Here is a 24,753-nt window from a genome sequence, read left to right on the forward strand (position 1 = left end):
CATTACATGTGAATATTTACGCAGCTAATCAATAATGTGTTTCTTTCTGTAAAATTCTCCTGTGCTTACTGACTCTTCCACATGGACAAAGAAAAATCAATTATGTTTTATTAGTAGAAAGTGTTAACAAGGTGTCACTTTGACCATTAACTGTTGATGAAAATGAAACAGCTTACTGATCTTTTATAATCTGTCAACAACCAGATTGAGTCTTTTGGATTCCTGGAAATCTTATTTTCAAGCCCTGGAAATGATTTTTATTTTAATTCATTACAGTTGAACACATTGGTTGAAACTTCATACAAACATTCATTGCTTTACTCAATCCAGTAAGACTTTTAAAGGACTGCTGTAGAGTGAAACTGCTAGAGGGGAAAGTACGAGCAAACAGAAGCGGGTGAATGTTTAACAAATTTATTTGTACATCTTCACAAACACTCAGATGACCAGTCAGTTGGTCAGGGTACAAATCTTTACCCTGCGAGCCGAAATAAAGCACAAATGCAAGAATTTAAAAAATGAAGGTTAGTGTGACGAAGAAAAAGTTCCTATAGGAGTAAGGCATTCATTTCTAAAGATGTGTATGGCTGCTTAGATGACTGAATATAAAAACAGAAACAATGAAGAACAAGAATATTCCTCTTTACCCAAGCTCATGCAGGTAGGCTGTGGGAAACAATGGCTCGATGTACATTCATTCATAGTATAGATTAAGGTTCTGACAGCACGGTATGTTGAGGAAATATAGTAGACACACTATAACGTAGTTTAGAGCACTGCAGACAGAACTGAACATTAAGCCACAGACAATTTAGTCAATATATTTCCCTTTAATATTTAGGACGCTTCTAAAGCCAAAACAATAATCACTAAAGATCAATAATCTTATTGATTAGTCAGACTTACTCTTTGAAGTACAATAGTTTAAAACCCTGGACATTCATTCTGTTCAAAGCCGATTCAAAAGCTTCCTAACAACACAATTTGTATTAAAAACGAAAGCAGTTACTGTGGCTTTTTAACTGCTTTACAACAAAAAATACAGTTCACACAGGTGGTGGACACACTAGCATGAACACCTAGTATCATAAATATCATAAAAAAAACAAGAATAGGTTTCCAGAGAAAATCACTGCATGGATATTGCATTGAATTGCAGTTTTATTTCCTGTGTGTTTGTTATTATGTCTACTGTTTTTCTTTAAATCATAGCTAAAATCTTGTGATTGTATAAGCAGGGGCAAACTAAAGATGAATGAAAATAGGATCTCCCTCCCTCCCTCCTCTGTTAAACTTCACAAAATCTCTGCACACATACGGGTTCAAACTGAAAACAGCAGGGGATGAAGGAGCAAAAGTGTGCCACCACAGCCTCACATACAGATGGATAACAAGTGCAATCATTTTGCAGATACCCTGTACAAATTCAGTGCCACAGTTGGGGAAAAGCAGACAAATAATCATGTGAGAACTATCACCTAGCTGCTGGACGTAATTTTCACGAGTTTGAGGCTCAGGATAATGAAAGAATAATAAATATATCTTTGTGCCTGGTGACTCTAGAACATTCATCATTTCAAGAAGTATTTGTGTCTTCACTCATGGACAACCGTGGCATCAATAACCAGATTATCAAACAGACTGTACGCAATGCTTTAACATACGCACACGCACACACACACACACACACACACACACACACACACACACACACACACACACACACACACACACACACACACACACTACTAAATAGCCACCGCACAACCCCCAGCCTCAACTTCAAACCAACAAAATACAGCTCGGGTTCTGATTTGCAATATTTCAAGTAAAACGTGTACAAGTCATGTATGTTTGTATGTATGCTTCCTTACAAACAATGCAAAAAGTGTTTAGTGTCTCACACATGTAAGCTATATACACACAGTGTGGGTTCTCATTGGAGCCTGCCAATGAAGCTCTGCATCCTGCACAGAAAGACAATGAATCACACAAACACACAGTCAATTTGGAGGATACATGGGAAGAGATATTAATGATAGTAACACTGCAGGTTGTCAGAGATGAAGCCCAGGATACAAAAAAAGCAGTTTGACTGCAACTCTACATACATACAGCTAATGATGCCTCAACATTTACAAACTGGTTATCCCGACATGCATACTAGGCTAACGTCCTTTTGGACAAAAAGGCTATTTTAAGGTGCATACACCAACCTCTTTTTTTTTTAAAGATAAACTGATATGTCTACTTAATTCCAGCATTATCTTTCACAGGCCTCAGTGATGCCTGTGTTTGGCACATTGAGAGAAAGAAGAGAAGAGCTCTCTGCGGGTCAGCTTTTGTATGTTAAGTGGCACTGCATTTGACACTTTAGAGAGAAACCATACATGATGAGTGCAAAAAACTGAAAAAGAGTGCACGTATTTTAGCAATTCAATACATTCTAGCCACTAATGTTGCAGTAGCATGACAACACACAACCCATTTTGGATTTTCCATACAATCAACAGTTGAGAAAAGTGCATACTTCCCTTTTCACTGGCAGATCAACTTTCAAACAGTAGATGATCATTTAGGTATGAGCACATCCAAATATCTTTCTAGGTACAGTGGAGGTGTCAGTGGCTCATGATGCTGCTCTGAGCTATCTTTGTTAAACAATACATTCTCTCTTCAACAAAGCTCATCATTTGTTCTCAACTGGCCAAGCCTTTCCGCTTACTGTCAATCAGGGTTTTCGTTTTCGTTATCGTTAAAAAACACATTATATACCTAAAACCAATCTCAAAAGACAAGGTGACTTTGAAACATTTATCATTTAAATATGTTATCCTGCGCCTCTGTTATTCTATCTTTTTAACTTGAAATGTGATTGTGACGATCACTACAAAACTTGACTGTCTTTAATTGAGCTTCCAGATGAAAAAGTATGTTGATATCAGTAGGCCGAAACTATATTGACATGTCCAAAGAATGTAGCTGACGTCTAATTAATTAATTTTCCCTTATCCTCTGCCTTAAGAGACACCAGCTGAGGGAGGTGTGGGCGCAGACTATGCTTCCTCTACAGCTATAGATCACTCTGTCTGGTTACTATGGAGCGATCCAATTACATTTGTAAAGGCTATTTCATTTTGACTTTAAAATAATGAAAAACCACATGCTCATATGTTTCTGTAGGAAAGGATATGTAAAAATGTACGTTTTGAAAATAAAGAGCAAGGATTTGGAGAGCTTGGCCATGATTATTACAATCCAAATATATGACACACAAGTTAAACACACTTTCTCCATCAGTTGACATTTAAAAGATTAAACCATCAATCTCACATAGCTAGAAATAATAAAATGAAAAAAAACAATGAAGGTCAAACCAAGCTTTTCATGTTAATAGTGCGTTCATGGTTTGTTTACCACAAATGATTAGCCTGTCAGGCTTAGCAATGTGCATCAGGTTCTGTGACGCCAAGGCATTTCATCATCAGGAAGACGTGACGTTCCCCTGGGCTTCTGCTCGCCAACAAAATATACAGCCAGAGGCTTAAAATAGATCTCATTACTCAAAATGTGAGACTGGCACTTTCATTCATTACCAAATGTGCTTTCCCAAACAAATTCATTATCACAAACTCCAAGCAGGGCTGCAAACTAGCATTGCTAACAAAGTGATGTTTAACTTAGAAATGCAGGAGGCAAAAAAAGGGGCATCAGTAGTCTTCATTTGCAGAACTCATGGTACAGATAAAGGAAGCACACTACTACTACTCTACATATATTTACACAAACAAGTGTGTTTCTGGAGAGTTGCCTGTGTAAAAACAGAATAAACTAGATACAATAAATAAATAAAAAAAGTCATAATAAACCTGTATAGTATTCTCCTATTTTTTAAGTGCTGTTTTTTGATGGAGAGGCATCATCACCCGGAAGTTCCTGAGCAGCACCACCGACATATATTCCCAAGGGTGGAGTGCTTTTTCTTTGAGGCCGAAGGAGTCTTTAGAGCTGTGCAAATCAACCAACAGGCTCTTATGCAGTTTTTTTTCACAGAAAGGTCGCAAAGCTGACCCCATATCAGCTCAGGAGGGCAACTGAACAGTGGTAGTCATAGCAGACGCTCCCATACTTCATTCATTTTGAGTGCAACACATTTGTGCAACAATATTAGGTAAGATAAGTTATTTTGTGCCTTCTCAGCAGCGATACAAGCATCTCTTTTCTTGGATGGAGCCACAGTGCAGAGCTAACGCAGAAGGGCAGCAAGGTCGATTTACTTTGTGGCTACATATGATTGGACGATACTTTTTCTTTAAGCTGTTTTATCCAATTTGTGTTTTCCCAGCAGGAGGAGCAGGGTGAGAGGTAACATTTTCTTACCTTCCCAGGTGGTTCCTTTTGTGAAAAAAAAGAGGAAGCATTGGCCAGGAAGGGGAGATCTTCACAAGGACATGGAAACACGATCTCTTGTAGAGCCGATTGTTGAGAAGAAAGCATATGATTATGGCCCAAAAAACCCCAGGATCCTTGTTTAGTTAAACTGAAATGGTATGGGTGTAAACCTCCTTCATCACTGAGCTGTTACTTCACAGCGGGATTGGTGTTTGGTTTGTGTGCAGGAGATCAGTTTAGTGCATGCTGTCTAATTGTGTGGAATATCCAGTCCATCTTGGTGGTCCAACCTCCATGGTGAGCATCGTTCATCTGTTTCATAAAGTAGTCCAGCGCCTCCTGCACAAAGCAGAATCAAATAAAGAAGATGATGAAATTTTAACGTGAGACACACAAAAACAATATCAGATCAGAGTGGATATGAGTTCAAGGGAAAAATCTTATTATGAGGCTTCTTTTGAAGCAGGGCTCAAGCTTTATCTTTTTCTAGTCAACTCAGCCAAACTGACACAGTGAAGAAATGTGACAATAGATCAGGAGTGATGCAAAGAGCTGAAAGCATTTAACGCCAAACTTCTAATTAGATTACAAATGAACATGTTGAAGAGCTCATGGATGTATCAGGTTGTAAGACACACCATTTAATTCTTACAACCGATCGCAATTTCCACAGGGGACATTAACAGATTTTAATGCAGGGTGACATGGTTGCAGACAATTCGTGTGGATTTGGAGTGACTGTCTGTTGTTTTTATAACTGTTTGACCCAGGTAGAGCTGTTTTTTTCAGTATTCAAGCCATCCTGAAAACATCAATTGCGTAATTGGAATCAAATTAGATTTTCTCTTTCTGTTTATTCCATTTTCTGTTCCAGCTCAGTGGTGCTGAGCTGAACCCAGCGCTGTCACAAAGTATTTGGAACAAGTCTGTCATGTATTAACTAAGAAAACTAAAGAAAATCTACATTTTATTGTTTGAAATACTCAGCGTAACTTTTAAGTAGTTATTTTAAGATTGATGATTGGTTCTTTAATGCTTTAAATAGAAATAATGAGTGTCTTTATGGCTCAAGAAATCATTTACAGTATCCTCAGTAGATTTTTGGATCGCAACATGTGTCACCCATATTGTAAGAATATATTACTGTAGTTCAAATATGAAACAGCTTCACTATTACCTGTTCACTTTTCTCCAAGGCCAGTGTCTTCCTGATGTAGGCGATGTCATCAAATGACTGCAGCTCAGGCATGCCGGAGCCCAGCATCATGGAGAACAGGTTGATGAAGAGGTTAGCATGCTGCCGGATGGCCAGGTAGGCTTTGTAACACATCTCCTGGAACCTGGAAGGAGATGGAAAATGGAACGTGAGAAAGAACAACGAAACAGGTCGTAGCCGAGACAACAAGAGAAAACAATTAACTATAAACAAGCTAAGTGTTGTAACCACTACCAGTGTTGGGGTAGTTACTCCAAAAAAGTAATGCATTACACATTAATAGTTACTTTGAAAAATAAAGTAATGCCTTACTTTACTTAGTTACTCACTGCTGAAAGTAAATACACTACTGGTAACATTACTTTTGGATTACTCTGATAAGGACAATACTGTACATAAGATATCTGTTTTCTGTTCTTTGTTTGAAAACCAGCCATGTTTTCTTTAGCTCAGTTTCTATCGCACAATAACACTGTTCAAGGTAACTTGCAATGTTTTTCCGTCTCATGGCGGCCGCCTGTTACTTGTATCCCGCTCAATGTTTCGGAAATATGGCGATTCCAACGTCAAAACGGGCAACATTTTCTCAACAATCTTTGCTGCAACATGCCTGTTTATCTCTGCTATGCAACTCTGCCCTTCAAAGTGACGTTTTACTGCTGAACCGACGGTAGCACGTTACACCACTGCGTTACAGACAAATGTAATGTGATTACCGTAACGCGTTACTTTGTAGGGCGTTTGCCCTAACACGGGCAGTAACAACCACCTAATTCCGAGGAAGAGGGTCTGTTTAACTTCCTGTCTGGTGCCATGGGAAGAAGGTTTAGGGGCTGTGATAGTTTTTTCCTGCTAGTTGTAACAAAAAACAACCTGTTCCCCATCGAATTCTATAATCCTCCAAATACAAAAACATGAAATCAAACCTGCATTACAAAATAAAATAAAAAACATTGCATTGCTCTCCAGTTTCAATGCGGTGCTAACAAAAATGTAGCCCTTTAAACTTAGTTAAAGATGAATGCACCTATAGCAAACCTTTTCTGCGGCAGAATTTCATGATAGGACATTGGGAGACACATTTTGGAATTCAACAAGGTGACACATCAACAGACTGACTTATTAGTTGCAGTGGGAAGACTAAACCTGTTAGGATCTCAGTTTTGTATTTATTGTTTACGGTTTTATTTTGAAGTATATCTTGTTTCGTCAGTTCCTGTCTTGTCTAGTTTACTTCCTGTCTTTAGTTTCCCTCCTGTCTGATTGTCTGATCGCGCTCACCTGTTGCCCCTGTGTGTCTCCTACCCCTTCCCAGCTGTTTCATGTCTTGTGATTACCCTCCTCTGTATTTAGTCTGTGCTTTCCTTTGTGTTCTTTGTCGTGTCGTCGTCGTTGTTCGTCCTTTCTTGCTGTTTCCCCCCCTGATGTGTTGGATCGCCCTTTTTCAGCCCTCCTTTTTCCACTGGTTTGTCTGGGTTTTAATTTGATGCTTTTCCTTGGTTGTACTTCTTGTCTGCGTTTTTGTCAACAGCTTTTTTATAAATAAAAGCTCGCCCTTTGTTACGTTGGAACCTCTGCCTCCTCTATTTGCTTCTGCACCTGGGTCCTTCCCCCAAAAACATAGTTTCATTGCTGCAGTACCTCTCAAACTCTTTGGTCTTTGCACACTCTTGGGATCCCTTGCTGATGACGATGAGGAAGTCTTGTGTCAGTACAAAGGGCACACGCTCTCTCTTGTAGCCAAATTTCTTCTTCTTATGATCAAGGAAATGGCCAAAATCTATGTGAAACAACTAGAGGGGAGCAGGACAGAAAAGAAAGCACAAAGTCAAAAATGAGTTTCTCTCTAACAAGTTACCTCCTCTTAAGGTAAATCTATTTACTGCTGATACCAATTTATTTTACAGAAAGCCATTCAGTCCGCATAGTATTCCCTCATACTTATTTTCATCAAAAATATGCTACACAATAACAAGTCCATACATTTATTATTTTTAAAGAAGGAAAAAAAGAACCTTAATCTAGGCAAAACAAACCACGATTGAAACTTTGTGCAGATTGATGGTGAAAACTGTAACTTGTCCTACTGTGCCTTAAATACAATTGTGTAGTGTTCATACACAAGTTACCTGTCCATCATCTTTGACCATAATGTTGCTGTTGTGTCTATCTCCTATCCCGAGGATAAATGTAGCTACACAGTAGCCAGCACAGGACCTCGTGAAGAGATCCACAGCCATGTCATACCTGCACAAACACACACACCAAAAAGCAATGACAAAATGTAGTCAACATTAAAAAGCAAATTCAAAAGAACATTTGTTTTAAAAGATAGAAAAATAGAATACATAGTTTAACTCTAAACAACAGCAGATTTCCTTAAGGGAAACACTACTGTCCTCTTATGTTCTTTCCTGTCTAATGTGAAAAATAATCTCAGGAAAGAGGTAACTCACATCTCGCCTTGTTCTTGTCCTTGAGCCACTGATGCAGAGTGTTCGAGTTGAACTGCAGGGCTCCTTTCAAGCCTCCTTTACACTGAATCTGCATGATGGTGTGGGAGCTGCGAACCACCTCAATGAGCCCCACACAGTCTCCTAACGACAGACAGCCGTACGGAAGCATCCTGGAGACACGCACGAACAGATTTACTAAGTCACATGCACTGAGGCAGGAAAGAGTTAGAGGATTGATCAATTGAAGCAGAGGACAAGAGAAAAACGGTAGAAAATAGGATAGGAAGAATACCGTAGGTCCAGCCCTTGATTCTGCCAAATATTCTCCATGATTTTTATAATCTGCAACGTCAGCATATCCTGCCGCAGGTCTAAAACACAAACACACACAATGAAGGATGTTAGAGGGTTCCTACAGCCAAAGCAAGTTAGATTGAAAATGTTTAACTACACCTGAAATGAAATTCAAGATTGTTTATATGCATTTTAACCGCTATCAGGATCTGTTAGATTTTAATGGGAAACGTTTTTAATTTCAAGTTACTCATTATTTTGGAGATTAAGCAATGCAAGATCAGAGCAAAAACTGAAAATCCTACTTCCATTAGCTTTGCATTTTTTAAATATTGACATTTGTATGCCCATTAAGGCCTTTGCCTGCTAACAGAACTAAAGCTATCATAGTTCTTTCAATGGCATACTGGTGGTAGGATACAAAACACTTTCAGTGTGGTAAAGTATATATTGTGGGTTGTTTGTGTGTGTTTGTGTTTGTTACCGTCTCCATTTTTGAAGATGATCTCATTGTTCTGAAAGAGCAGCTCAGACATGATGTCAGGATTCTCCCAGTTCAGCCACAACGGTCTCTTCGCTGACGACATGATCCTGCATTCATCCAACCTGTGTACAAATTCATTCAACAATGAATTTCCTTTTTTTACATCCAAACTTATGCACACACACACACACACACACACACACACACACACACACACACACACACACACACACACACACACACACACACACACACACACACACACACACACATCACACACACATCACACACACATCACACACACATTCACTTTTGCTCCCTACCTCAGGTTTCCCAGTTGGTGTGCAGGGTTGAGAGGAGAGGTGTAGTTCTGCAGAGCATCCATGTAGTCCGGTCTCTTCATCTGGTCCACAAGGAACCGCATCTGGACCTGAATCACACAAACGCATCAATTGTGTTTTTGTGCAAGTGTATAATAACTCTGTGTACATGCGTGCTGCTGCTCTTCTCACCTTCTGCGTCTCATCCTTCTTCTCCTGTTTAAGGATGTCAGTGAGGTTAATGAGCTTCTCCATGGCCTCCACTTGCCTGCTCAGGTGTTTGAGGTACATACCGCACGCCCGGCAGTACGCCTCCAGCAGCAGCCCAAACCTCTGGCTCACAGTTTTGTTGTGCATTTCTGACCTGTGAAGAAGCCACAAAGAGAAGGGAGTGGGAAGCAGGAAGGAAAGATAAGAATAGCTCACTGGAAAAGCATAGAGAACGGACGGTGCATAAACATGAAGTAAAAAACGCAATCTGGATGGTGACTCACTTGAGATGCCAGAAGAAGAAATGACCTATCCTTTGATTGGTCAGGGCCTTTTTGAGGAGGAAACGGGCCAGGGGATTGTCAAGATACTGCTCATATTTTAATACCTAGAAGAGGAGGAGAGAAAGGAAGGAGATGCATAAAGGGGCTTCAGGTAAGTAATTTCAGATTCAATAATGTCTTTCACCATGGAGCCTCTGTACACAAAGCAACACTGTAGAGTCTTCAACACAGCTACTTTCCTACAAATATAACTGGACAAAGGCACCCAACAGTCCACTCAAAGTTTCAGACCCACCTGTACAAGTTGGATGAGGTACTGGGACAGTTTGTCGTCGGTCAGGTATTTGTCGAGGCAGCGTACAGCAAAGTGTCGGACCATAGGGTCTGGATAGTTGCAGTCCAACAGCTCCATGGCCTGCTCAGGACGGGTGGACGGCCATTCCTTTAACAGACAGTACATCTGGGAAACACAAGAAATATGATTAAATTCTCCTGATACACCAAATGTCAGGTGTTTGGGTCAGCATTTTAACTAAAGTGTACAGTCAAGCTTAAAAAAACGAGTCTTTTCCTAAGTAGAGTAGACCAAAAATAACATTTGCATGTATTTGTATTTGTATTTTCACAATCCCCCCACAGCGTATTTCCGGTATGTACTGTATGAGTGTTTATGTAATGAGCATAATATAAAATATGCAGGTATGAAATGGCATGACATTACCTGTGCTACTTCATCTCTGGAGTTCCATTTGACAGCGAGCAGGATCTTGGGAAGGATCTCAGGGATGTTCATGCAGTAGTGTCTGGTAGAGAAACAGAAAGGAGATAACTACAGTTCCAGTTGAAGTTTTAATCTGGTTTTTTTACACATCAAAATCTGATAACTGATATTCATTTAAATGAGTATTCAGTGTACACAATTTGGCTATGGTTAATCTTTTATTTAATGTATTTTATAGACAGTTCACACCAAAAGTTATTTTAAAAAATTAACAGCAAAGTCTCTTCCAGAAATCATTCCCCTTTTCTCAAGATTACACAGACTTTGTTTAGAGCATTTAAATGTAGGAAATATTTTCTTTCCACTGTACCAACAAGTCCGTTTAGAATAACAATTGAAAAAAATGCAAAGCAATAGCATTTTGAGCTACCAACCCTACCGTTTCACATGCAGCTAGATGGAGTCTGGCCTGATCAATTCATGCCACTTCCTTCAATCCATGTAGTACTTTATGTGTGATACATGGTAAAGTGGTATAGTGTTATATTTGCTGGTTGGGAGTTTACCTGTGTCTCCAGAGGAAGTCTTTCTCCTGCTCAGTGATTTCTGAGAGAGGGTCTCTGTTACTCAGCTGTCTCATCTGCTCAGTGTCGCTCTCCGTCAGGGCGTGATCTCTGGCTGACCGGTTGCTCTGAAACGCAACAAATAAAATCTTTTTTTATTGCCCACACTACCATAAAAAATATCTATTGGCTGTCATTATTTAACTTTTATCGTAACCTTAAACAGAGATGTTGTCTTCCTTGGAGCTTATTGTTAAAACTACCATTTGTTACTTTTCTGGCATCACATTATCATTGTATAATACATATTTTCCTCTCTGGATATTCAACCATGCAGTTACTATGAGGAACCAATAAAGCTTGGAACGATAACAACTGTTTCCATTACTGTTGCAGTGCTTGTCAAACATATCAAGTTACACATTAAGGAATAACTTAATACATCACATTACGCTATCATCATAAATAAATCCACATTGAACATCCCTAATAGATCACAGTCTGATAGACCTGAAACCACACACCACAAAACATACAAGTCTGTTTGTAATTCAGACCATTTTAACTTTTGCCCTATATTCTTTTTTATTCAACTATTTCCGTCAGCTTTCAAAGTATACTCACATTTCTAAATGACTGCACATATACGAGAAAACCACAGCCTTCATTTACAACAACAATCACAATTTTGTATTTATATGCACACATTAGTGTATCGGATCACGGTAGTTGTTGGCAGAATTAGAAGCTGTATTCAAATCACCATCTGGGTCTGCTTTTGCAGGAGCAGCTTGCTCGTGAGAAGAGTGAAATTAACTTTGAATTAATTAAATGCCAGTATTCTTCTGGCATTTACTTTATATTTATTAATTCTAATGATGCAAATCCTTCCTTCTTGACTTTATCTTTACAGATACAGGATAAAACTTGTGTTTGTAGGAAAAAGGGAGACAAAACCGGGGAAAGTAGACGGCATGTTAAACCTTCATTTCTAAATAAAATATAGCATCTGTTTTTGATACACACAAATGTTGGCAAACAAGCTACATGGATACATTTGGCTGCAGAATAATTTCTATTGACCTAGACAGAATGCAGTGGGTATGATATGCAGCCAAATAATGTTTACATTTGGCGTGAGGCTAAGGCTTAAATTGTCAATTTGAGTTTTTTTCCTTTGTCAATTACTTTGACAAAAGAAATCTGTATATACATTCAACTCTCCCTTGCCCAAACTCCTCTACACAACCAAGTCAAAAACCTATAATAATCTGTAAAAATATGATGTTCATTTAGATTTAAATTGTGCCAAAGATATAATAAAACAATGTTCTCCTCAGAAGTGAGCCGGATGATATCCTCACACTTATTGACTTGGACATTCACCACATTTGACACACACATCATGAATAACTCAATACACTGTCTCACACTGTTCACATCCTCTCACATGGCAGAGTAACTCCAACCTCACACAAGTCATGGCTCTCATGCCACACATCATCTCGAAACCTGATAAGACGGCATCAGCTTCACCATCATGAATAACTGAACACAACAGCTAACTGCACGACTGAGTTACATGAAAAGTGTTGGGGCGACTCAAGTCAGGAGATTTTATATTTCATGGTCGGGTTGAAAATTATTCACATTTATCAAGATCTAAATATACTTAAATCAAAGTGTTTCAGTTCATTAAATGTCAGGAAGAAAGGTACAAATCCTTCATTTATATCTAATCATACATTTAACCTACTGATTGGTGCTTCCTATGTTAAAAGCAATCACTATTTCACCAAAGGGAACCATAAAAACATCAAATATATTCACAAATGTGTATATATAACACCTTACTATAATTACATGTGGTGTCACAACACATGACTTCGAATTCAGCAGATTGTTTCATTACATGTAATCAACAAGGACACAACCACACCTCACATTAGGGCCTCATAAATCGATGTCATACTACAAAGGGGGTGTAATGTGCAGTGAAACTCAAACACCTTCATTAATAACTTACTTCTTCTATTCTTAGTAACTCTGTATATGTTAGATATTAAATATCAAGTGCAAATTTGCACTTACAGTAACTTACATGTGAATGAATCAGGTTTTTTGAGTAAGAACATGGACCTTAAAATGTTTTGTGTAGTTTTTCTTTATGCTGCGAATACCCTATTTGTATTTAAGGCTGGATTTCACACTTGAAATGTATGTCAATAGTGTTTCATTTTGTTCCAGGCCTCTTACAGATGCAACCCAAAACCTGCGAGCCCCCTCCTGGTCTTTGGCTATAACTGACATTTCTTTCCTTTTGTTTGAGGTTCAAAACATAAAAACTATACACTGTGTTGTTGCACTCTTCCAGCCCACTGACGGCAAGCTTGTCAGCAGGTAAAATTACCTGTCCAGAAAGGTTGTAGTTGAACCCCAGTTCCCTTGAGATGGTCCAGTTTGCATGATCCTCTACTGCATTCATTTCTGGGTATTTGACCAAACTACTAAAGTGGTCAAACTCCAGCTCCAGGCATGGGGTTTCCTGGACAGTAGAAATGAATATCAACATGAATAACAGTTTCTCACAAAATAGTACATGAGTAAACCTACTATGAAAAGAAGCAACAGTGCAAAACAATGTGAATGAAAGATTGCTTCATTTAAAAACCTTATTAGGGTTGGATCCAGTGACTCCGATGGGGTTGAGGAGGTCTTCAAGGCCGTGAGGGACAGGCCACAGGTTCAGAGCCATCTTGTTGGCCACCAGAGTGTGAGTGTAGTCAAACATGTTGATATTACCCCAAGCTAGTGGACAGTGCTCCTAAAGGGAGACAGACAAGTTACAGAAGAGAGAGAGACAAACACACTGAGCAGAAATTGAATTATTTGCAATGTCTATAGCTCATGGGAAGAAAATAATCACAGATGGTGAATAATTTTGAATATCAAAGAGGCTTTTAACCGCAACATATGGTGGGACTCGCACTGTAAAATAATACAATCTTATTAAGGTTGTAAAAGGACACATTCTGTTTTTAATGTGTCCTTTTGCTGAGGACACATTAAAAACAGAAGGAGTTGCTGTGTGTTTGTCATTAACGTGTACGTTTTCAACTTGCTGAAGAAAATGAGGTTTTTTTTTTTACTTAAAGAGTTTACAGAGGCTTTAAAAAGTGTAGGGAGCAGCCCAGTTACATTACTTGGTAGAAAGTCATTCAGTTCATCCTAAAAAGTAAAGAAGGCAAGCCATGAAATGTGGCCTAATGGCTTTTTGGTGCTGTATATGACAACACGTCTGGTATTGCCTCCACAACGAGGTTATGCTTTTTGTTTGGATTGTTGGTCTGTCAACAGCATTACAGAGAAACTACTGGCCTGACTTTCATGGAACTAACTGGAATGACAAAGCACAGGCCACACAACAACCAATTACATTTTGGAGCAAATACAAATAACGAAATGGAAAAAATTACTTTTGTTAACATTGAGAGGGAGGAGATTTGTGACGCCATTAAGCGGTGTCGGAATAATCTGGAAAATGAATTGCAGACTGGGATGATTCACATTGACACGCCCTTTAGCAGGAACACCAACTGGTAAACTGATATCAGCGTGTTATATAAAGGTTCTGAGCAATAAAATATAACAATAATTATTTTTAGCGCTCATGACTAGGCTGAGTTCTGCACTCCTCTAATCCCTTTTAAGTTTGCAATAGAGCATTTATGGCCAAAACATCAATTAAACTCTAAACTCAACCTTTCTATGAGTGATTGATTATGGATTAAGGGACAGTAAAATAATAAGGTTTTGGGAATATCTAACATAATATATAAATCTTATCAAACAATCCTTAAAACTGCTGTACTCCTTCTATCAAAGCCACTAAGCTAGCCTTCAGAGAGGCAGAGGAAATGTTTAAGTTACCAGCTTGAACTTAAGAGTGATTCTTCACAAGGGGGAAGCGATGGAACAAGGGGACAAAGGGCAACATGGAGAGCCAGACAGAGTTACATGCAGACAGCCAGTCAAAATGCACCTATTAATAGTAAGTGCTGGACAAAAGGCTGCTGTAAAAAAGTGTTTATCAGGTGGGGCCTGAAAGAGCATCCGTTAACCTGACCTCAGCCTAGGCACGGTACGGGATAGGGCTTACCCCGGGTGTCGATTACAATATCCATTTTCTGCCATCCATTGATACACTCTCTCTCACACACATACAGCCGCTTCCCTTTCTTTCCGCTTTTATAACAGAGAGAGACGGAAGAGGAATCAACCCGTGTGGGTGTCTGCTACAACTTTTTGACCTAATGCACAAAATCGCAGACACACTTCAAACTGACAATTATTATTTTTATTGTACGTTTGATATTAATATTATGCACTTATTATAAGCATAATGTTTTAAGTTTCAAAACATAAGGTATTCAACTGCTCACTTCTAAGCACTAATATTTTATTTTCCTCAATCAAAGTATTCAATTTTTCTGTTTTCCAAGTATTTAGTTCAAATACTTGATATGAGTTTTAAGTGAGAATAAAAGTCTGTTTCAAAACATAACATCAGCACCGCTTGCACAAGCAAAACATATCGAAGCATGAATGGAAAAGTCTCTCCTGCTGATTGTGTTTCTGCTGATGTTTTCTGCCACCACAGTGCCCATGGCTGATTAGTAATTAAACAGAGCCAAAGACGATACCACAGCTCCCATTCACCTCAGACACATATACTGAGACAGACTGACACATGATGTAAGGTAGGTTCATATAACAATACCAGCACCCAATGCACACACAAGAGGCACTTATATACATATATAAGACCCTTCAGGATGGCTAGGTATGCCAGTGTTGAATAAAGGATTGAGACACTTGGAGGTCATCCTCTCTCTGCAGAACTGTGTGAGCTGATGGTGTTTGTATGATCAGCTATGTTTGCCCTTAGGCCAACACAAGCTCATGTTTGAGTTGCCCGGTTATGGATGTTTTTTGTATTTCATATCCAAAAATGTTGTACCTTTTGAAGGGTTTCATTTTCCTCAATAAAACTGCCGATTCGATTTTCCATATGTATTCTTAACCGTTCAAAAAAATGGAACAGTAGTATCAAAATAGCCTAGTAAGACACTTCCTGTTTTGCACGTCCACTTCCTGTCCAGTAAAGTTGCATTGTGTAGTCATTTCCTTCACTGCTTTCTATCCTACCTCCTTGGCTCCCTTCCTGCCTTTCACGGAGCAGATGGAGAGGCAGAGTCTGGCGGCACGAGGTATGTCAGGGATGTACATATCATAGGTGAGCCATTCATTCCACCTGTAGTTAAAAACAACAAAGAGATACAAAGAAAATGTATGAGACGAGGCAAAAAGAACCAGAACAAATCTCAAATATAATCCATCAGGGAAAGTAATGACCTAAAGAGTGCTGTGCCCCCTTTCACTGCTATCACACAGCGACTGTTCTTACAGGCCTATATAGTACATACAATAGAGTATACAAGACCTGTGTTCACCAGTAATGTAATACAGCAGTTTAGTGTTACTATAGTCAGCACTTACAGTAACTGTTACCATTACCCTCCTGCACTAGACTATTTAAAGTGAATTAGAAGTGTCAATTGTCTACCGGACTTCAAAGTGAAAAAAAGAGAAAGTAAATTGAAGTAGAAGTTATTTGCATTGTTGCATACTAATTATTGATTCATTGCATTGTATTTAAATATCTTTATCTCATTTTCTCTGGTTTACTTTTCTCTGAATAGTTGTGTTTTTTAAGCATTTTGTCACTATGATGAAAAGCTCATTACAAAGAGCTTTTCATTATAGTGACAAAATGATTTTTAAAAAAAGTCCTTTAGTAACGGTCTGCTTTAGTTAATTAAAAGGTATTTAATGAAGAGTTGTCAATTACCTCGGGTTAGAACACGGTACTCTCTGCGTGTTGACATTGTCACACATCTGTTCACCTCCATGGTAAATGCCTGTTCTCACATATATCTGTAAATATAACAAGAGAAGCAAAACGGAACGAGAAAATAAAACATCAATAAGAGAGGTGGCATAGCTGCACTATAACATTTTAAAAGAGTTTACGGTTGGACACCATTGAAAACTTGCCACAGCTGTCACGTTAAATTAGCTTTATCTTTAAGGAGCAAGCAGTGTGGCATTTATGAAAACGTAACAATTCTACAAATGATTCCTGACAGCACATCAACACGAGCTACCAGAACTGCTTTCCCTTCCTTAATGTGTCCGTACACAGGAGACGTGGACAATGACTGTTAGTTTCCACAGGAAGGGAGGGAGTTGGAAGATGGGACACTTTGCACAACTGAAATAACAGTCAACAGATTTTACTCAAAGACAAATATCCATTTATTAATCTACAAAAGTAGAATAAATTAATTGTTTTACTACAAAAAACGTCCTCTTAATCTTCCCCTACAATTTATGGAGGGATATAGTATAAGAGTCAATCATCTGTTGTTTAATTTGACTGATAAGCACAGACACTGGTACAGTATATTCATGTAAGGTCTGCGCGTCCCCCACCTTGTCTATGTCCCGTATGTTGACATTAACATAGGTGGCACACAGGATTCGTATCCGCAGGGTCCCGTTGATGGTCCACAGCGACTTGGCAGTTGCCTCGCCATTCATATAGGATGTTGCCGTGGAGATACGTCGAGAGTACGACGGCATGACGAAGTTGTCTGTAGGCAGCTGAGTGTATAAGCTGTCTTTGGCCATTAGCATCAGGTTAGGCAGCCTGCCCAGCATGATGCAACTTCGGATATACTAGAAGGAGGGAAACAGAGAGGGAATGACGCAGAGATGGACGGTTAGAACCAGAGTCCACAGAGCTGCTAGAGTTACAGTGCGTGTAAGTGTAACAGTGATATCAATTGGTCATTTTCCAGCAGGGACTGAAGAGGAAACACTGATACACTGATATGATGTGCACCTTTCTGCTTTGATTTGGCTCACACGGACATTGTGTGTGGGATCACATTGCTGTGCTTGATGAGGGAATGGTTCCAGTGTTTTAACAGTTATAAAGATGATGCTGTTTTGACATTTAAACAATGTTTACAATAAATAAAGGTTTTCGAGTGGATCAGGCATTGGCTATATCCTGACAGGGATTTATTTAAAACTTGGGATTAGCCTGATCCATCTAAGGGCATCATTTCTTTATTAGTTTGAGTCATTAAGCTGATACAATCCATCTCTTCATTCTTCTTATTTTTTTTCATTTAGGTCATTTGAGGTCAAATTTTCCAAATACATTATTTGTTGTTCATCCTTACCTTATACTGGCTGATGGGGTACTTTTCCAGCAGGTACTCATCACAGCCACAAACTTTGAGGATGTATTTACCCTGATATTCCTGCACACACATCTTCAGCTGCTCTGGGGACAGCAGCATGCTGCGTGTCTTCTTACGAATGGCCTCTGCAATCACCTTTAGGACAGGATACACGCAGACAGACAGCATTAGATACCCTTTAAATCTCTCATGTTCAATTAACAAAAGGGATGTGGCCCATAACTAATCAATTGTCTTTTCCCTTTAGTCCATGCTCCTCCCACCTGTTCAGGCACACAGTCGTGGTTGATCTTCAGTGTATACTTTTGTTTGTCATTATTTGGAGAAACAATCACCCAAATCACAACGATAATCTGACCTACAAAACAAGACAGACAGACAAAAAGAAAGCTGAGAAATTGTGGTATTGTATTGAGCTAGTCAGTAGTAGTACCATAAGCAGTTCATTGATTGCCCTGCCCATTGACGCAGTTCCTATCCATTGCACCAACTGGCTAGTAGTCATTAAGTATCGATGGGAGGCTTAAACGTACCTCCTGCTCCCTGTCTTTAAGTGCTTTTTCGTGTTCTGTTTTCTATTCAATAATGATAATCATTTTTATTTATTTTTCCTGTTAAACATGTTACACTGGAAACAATTCTTAAGCTGTGGCCTACCTTTGTCCAGCTTGCTATAGATGTGTTTTGGAAGTTCCTGTGTGGATTCTATATTTGGAGGGTAAACATAGAGCGCTCTACTGTGGGGCCCGCTGGCGTCTCTCAACTCCACAGAGTCTTTACAAACATTCAGGATGTTTCTCCTGAAGTCCTGAACCTCCGGGTCCTTCACAAGGTCAAACTCACACACAGGCATACCAATGGCAAAACCTGAAAAATACAAAGCAGAGCCAGCGTTTTTTGAATGTCATTGTAGGTTTACAGATTCTTTCACTGAGCGTGCACTAGTCATGTTCCAAACTTTTGATTTGATCCACATTTTTTCACCAAGGATCCAATAGAACAAGGGCTATTAGAGGAGAAAAACCTCTCACCAATCTCTCTGTTGAGGATCTTTTCCTCTCTATTGCCAACTGGTTCAATGACCTTGAGGAAGGGCTGGAAGAGTCGAAGATCACATAACCTCCGGGTCTCGTCATAGAATTCCTCCCGCTCTGCTTCCTGCAGGCAGGCAAAAAAAATGTAGGCTGTGTTCATACTATTCCACTTTCTTTTTTCATAAAGCCATTGGGAATTTCTCAAAGAGTTGACCATCGTCCCGCAGGTATAGAATGGATGTTTTTTACAGATCCGTCCATCAAACTTTCAACAATGCTTTTCCCTTGGAAAGTTATGTGTCACAGATATTCAAATTGAGATTATTAACTCTTACTTGTGTTACACTAACAAAGATGTAGGAGGTCTCCTCCTGCAGGAGGTGATGAAGAGGATATTTCCTAGCCTCTTTGAACAGCTCATGTTTGATGGTGATGAGCGTGGCCTCACGGAGACACTCCAGGGTCAGAATCATCCCATTGGGCAGCAGGCAGTCCACCAGGATCCTGCAGAAACTCTCAGCATTACTATAATATGTTGATGAATAATTTAAACATACTTTTCCCTTAGCCTACTAGGCCCTCTTTAGGCATTTCAGTGTGTTAATATCTGATAAGGAACATACCATACTAAAATATCATTCTAATAACAATAACTAGAGGCTTAAACATATCATAAAAGCACAGGCATGTGCACTTTTTCAGGCTATTCTTTATAATAAAAAAAGCATTTTTATCAACAATGTAATCCACAGTGCGTACCTGGGAGGCATCAAGTGGATGCCCCATAGCTCCCCTGACGACGGCCTGGGAGGCATCTTCCTGTCTGTCTCCCAGCTCAGTCACAGAGTGAAGCTGCAGAGCACAACCTGAAAAATAACAACAAAGCTGATTCTGACCGTCATAATGTAAATCAACAGGCTTTAGCTCGAATTCAATCAAAGCCCCCTCTGGTAATACTTAACATTAAAAAATATATATGCAATTTGACAGTTTAATAAGTTTTATTTCATGTTTTATTTTATTTTCAGACTTGTATTGTGGTTACTAGATAACTGGGTTGACCAACTGACACTTATGAAACCACCACAGTGCTGCCAACTGAGCAACTATTTATTTGCCTTGTGACTTTATCACAAAGTTTCAATAAAAAAACATTGAGTTAGTGACCCAATTAGGCAATCATAAACAAAAGGGCAACCTTACTGTATATAAAGAAAGTTGTCGAACAACATCAAATCTGGTGACTTTTGGATTAACATGAGCTAATTTCCGTTGAAAAGTTGCAAGTACAGCTCTGTGAATCTGCAGGCCTGCCAACTGGCTGTTGCCAAGGCTTAGCAGTGCTCACTGGGTTAAAGAGAACAAGCATGTTCAGTCAACCACAAAAGAGCATGTACAGTGACTGACAGCAGAGCATGCAAGTCAGGTGTAAAACTGGCATAGTTTACTCCGTTATGTCAGTCAAGGGTATCTAACCAAGACACTTAAACTCCATTTTCTTTTAAATATGTTTACTCTCGACCCACATTAGGTGGGTGATAGCCAAAACCCACAATGCATGAACACAAAAATGCATTGACACACATCTCTCCACTCTTGTCAACTGAACAATTCACTAAAATGTACAGAAATACAAATTCTGCCACTGCGAAACTTAAAATAAGGTATAGCTCAAATGTTTTATTCTGGCCCATCAACTGGCCATGTGGCTTTTACTCCATTCTCCTATATTTAGAGCATCTTGTAAAATCCCTAGTCCATTCGTCAGCAAATCAAACTTCAGTCTGGAATAGCATTTGCGGATGATCTCAGCACCACCGCAAGAAACAATCCTGAGTGAAACACGTGTATCTTTCAGTTGGGGCCCAGTCACTGGTCTACAATCAGCCTCCGGTGAACATTTATTGTCAGTACTCGACACTTGAGACTAAATGCAAAAACAAAAGAAGTGGACATTCTGCCAGGTCAAGTGTGTCAACTGATACTCTCAGCTCACATTTGTGCATTAGAAGTCCTATTTGTAGGTGTAGCAGTTTCAACAGGCTTTGCAGTCTCAATCAATATTGAATGAAATTCTAACCTACTGTATAACCTACCCTATCACTAAGTGACACACTGGAAGTTAAATGTACATACAAGTGTTCTACCAAAGGTGATTTAGGCAGCTCTATAAAAAATACATTCCTGCTTTTTTAACAAACACTATTGAAATTGATAATATAGCGGATTAGCACATGAAGCATGAAAAAGCATGATTTATTTATACTGAACATGGAACCAGGGTATTGTAAAAAAAGAACCTTTGTATTAAAGGGAGATGGAATAAAACCCACTTTCTCTAGACAATAATACAGCCTTTAAAGCGTTTGGATATTGAAAGATAGTACTATGAAGTATTTCACAATATTTAGTACAATATATAATACACATAAGTCTTTGCACCGTTGATGGTCAAGAAAAGAGTTCCCGTGCAACCATTATGAAACAATGATGCTTTTGAAAACATTATTGGTGTTATTCTGCCATTAATATGAAATGATTTTTAAAGGGATACAAACCCAGAAAACAACTTAATGACGATCAAAACAACATAACTTTTGAATTTCTCACAAAGTGCTTACTAGCAGTAGTTGTAATTCTCCCAGTAACAATGTGTTCATTTAATTCTCTCTTATTGAGTACTGGGAAATGCAGCATCTTGTGGGACCTTAGACAGACTGCTTGTGTCCAACACTCAAACATAAAAACAACACAGTGACTCAACTGCAACAGATTGTGACACAGGGATGGCAAAATATGTGTTTGCATGGGATCTTTGAAAATTACAACATCATTTAACCTTCAGCCAATTAAAAGCCATAATCAGCTCTCAGAAATGCAAAGTGAGAGAAGAAAACAAAAGTATTTTAATCATGATTCATCAGACCAATATCCATCTTTCATTCATGACATTATTATGCTTCTGTCCTTCTTCAGTATGAAAGTTATTGCAATTATGAAAGCTACTATGTCTGGATCATTTTCATCATAGATTAGCTTAATATCCTTAATAGAACCAGATACTTTAAGCAAAGTACTTATAAGCTTAAATGTAAAACACATACTCCCAAAACAGCACTGTACTGACGTGTACTTTCTAGGTTTTATCTCACTTTGATTGAGTTTGTATTACAATATTTGGGAGAATAAGGCTTGCAGCTATATGCAAAAAGACAAACTACAACCAAGATAGCACAATAAATCCCTTAAGACTCTGTAACTGATTACTAAAGCCTAAAGCATATAACTACACCACTGTTAAATCCAAAATATAGTAAGTATTAGTGAGCTCCAGCTATATTTTGCTAATCTTTTCAACAACGGGTGGTTGGTCCTATTTGTGAGAAAACAACCATTTGTAAATAGCATAATACATAATATACATTGGCGACACTATCAATATAATAATCAACATTTTTCATGATATTTGGTATCTTTTTGCAATACTTTCATATCCATAAGCTCTAGTAACATAATTCTAGACACAACTTTGCCCCTGATTTCCAGCATGGATGCATTTGTAAAGGCCGCTGGCAAGATGCCCTCCTGCACTAAACTTTGAAAATATCTGGGATGAGACCACGACATGATTGTTAACCTCCCAGCAGGCTTTCAACCACTTGCAGCCTCTGAATAACCACCCACATCTCACATTATTTCAGTTATTCCCATAGGTGTGGTTCTCACTCATAGTTGTTTTCCTTATTAGGACAGCACCAAGCCAATTGTTTTTGTTTTGTTTGTAGGCATGATTAAGATCATCTTCCTGTGCTGGAGCCAGACGACTGGCAACAAAAATAGCAACATGCATGGCTAGAATGAAACCGCTAAAATGATTGTTTTAAAGTTGAAATGCAAAGCTGGCATATTCTGTATATTTCGGGGAGTAAGTTCAAAATGATTATTGATTTTGTGTGATTATCACGTTGAAGCTAAAACTAAAAACCCTGAGTTAAAACAAAGCACCCATTGAGAGCAGTTGTGCGATCTGTGACCCAGATCAGGATGCAGCTAAGCACTTTAGGACAAAAGAGGAAGCTTCCTCAAAACACAGGATGTAGGGAATGGGGAAACATTGGCCAGGACATAAGTTTGCTGAGAATAATGAAACACAACCGCACAAGGAGTTGTATAGGCTAGCAGTGGCCTATGGTCAAGATCAAACATACACTCTGTGTCTACTGTCTACGTCTATGACATATAGGCTTAATGTAATTGTAATTAACAGAGGGTTTGCCTAGTGCACCACATTATTCAAAACAAAGTGGGTTTAAGAAAACATTGGCGTAATCATCAGTAAGATACATTCGTCAGTTACAAGAAATTATTTAACAATATATTAAACGTTTTGATATATAATATATTTTTAAAAGGAGTGTGAACAAAGAAGAGGAATTTGTGATGCATACCTAAGAGAGACACGCTCTTATGTGGGTGATTGGACAGTTCCACCCTTCATGTTTCAGTCCATCTTCAGGCTGTCACAGAAATATGTGTTTGGAGGAGAGCAAATTAAAACACAAACATCACACACTGTGCATAAACACCAAATTCACTGCACATCAAGGCTTGGTGTTTGGGAATGACAGCTCAGAGATGACAGCTGCACAGCACTGAGCTCTCGATATTTCCTAATGATATGGACACATACAGTAAACAACAAAGAAATTATTTGACAGTGACAACCACTGTGTCCACGTTAGTTTACTAGATGTTTAAGTTATGTCCTGTTTGGGAACGTCTAGCTAGCTCTCTTGTTCACTAGCTCACAGCTAATGGTGAGCCTGTCATCCCCTTGTTTTTAAATATATTTCCACCATTAATCACAAGCCATTTGTCTATTAACACGCATAAGTATGACTCATTTAGCACGATAGCTCACCCTGTTAAGTTGGCGTCAACGTAGCGAAGTGTGTGATGATGATGGTAAGAGAGGATCTCCTCGGCTAATGCCAGTTAGCTAGCCTTCCAGCTAGCCGACCCCACCGGTCCCCACCGGCCGGGTTGGTGGCTCCCGGTGCCGAGTAAAGCAGGCTGCTCTCTGCCGTCTGTCAGTGTCAGCCTCTCGGCCAGATATCCGTGACAGTAGGCGTTACTCCACACACGCTTATGCTCCCGCGAAAAATAAACCCACTCGCGTTGGGTTGTAATGCACAGTTACATAAAATGTGTCCAAAATGTCCATTCAGAAGGACTCAAGCTGAGGATGTTATTAGCAGCCTGACTGCTGGTCGACTGGACCAGTTGTATTTCTGCGGCACTGCAGCCACGCTGTCGGTCCAGCTCTCCTCCCTTGATCTACACACGGAACACACAGAAGTGTGGAACAGAGTGTGATTTATCACTATAATATGTACTAGTATTAGTTTTCTTATTCTTCTTATGCTATTACAGTGCCACATGATA

General features: G+C 39.1%; 1 protein-coding gene across 1 annotated transcript; it reads right to left on the bottom strand.

Moving 5' to 3' along the window:
* Positions 1-398: 398 nt before the first annotated feature.
* Positions 399-24,544, bottom strand: LOC134869576 (phosphatidylinositol 4,5-bisphosphate 3-kinase catalytic subunit alpha isoform-like). Its single transcript, XM_063891298.1, has 26 exons — positions 24,230-24,544; positions 23,757-23,825; positions 20,068-20,174; positions 19,644-19,812; positions 19,306-19,432; positions 18,932-19,141; positions 18,538-18,632; positions 18,254-18,409; positions 17,496-17,741; positions 16,852-16,937; positions 16,149-16,254; positions 13,612-13,764; positions 13,351-13,485; positions 10,944-11,068; positions 10,378-10,459; positions 9,952-10,116; positions 9,657-9,760; positions 9,355-9,526; positions 9,166-9,272; positions 8,843-8,964; positions 8,357-8,435; positions 8,061-8,234; positions 7,738-7,855; positions 7,250-7,401; positions 5,570-5,732; positions 399-4,731 (listed from the first exon to the last, which is right to left on the bottom strand). The coding sequence occupies exons 3-26, from the start codon at positions 20,121-20,123 to the stop codon at positions 4,624-4,626; spliced, it is 3,210 nt and encodes a 1,069-aa protein (XP_063747368.1). The 5' UTR covers positions 20,124-20,174; positions 23,757-23,825; positions 24,230-24,544; the 3' UTR covers positions 399-4,623.
* Between the last annotated feature and the right edge of the window lie 209 nt (positions 24,545-24,753).

The sequence above is a fragment of the Eleginops maclovinus genome, chromosome 9 (assembly GCF_036324505.1).
Source record: "Eleginops maclovinus isolate JMC-PN-2008 ecotype Puerto Natales chromosome 9, JC_Emac_rtc_rv5, whole genome shotgun sequence".
In the NCBI taxonomy this organism is placed as follows: Eukaryota; Metazoa; Chordata; class Actinopteri; order Perciformes; family Eleginopidae; genus Eleginops; species Eleginops maclovinus.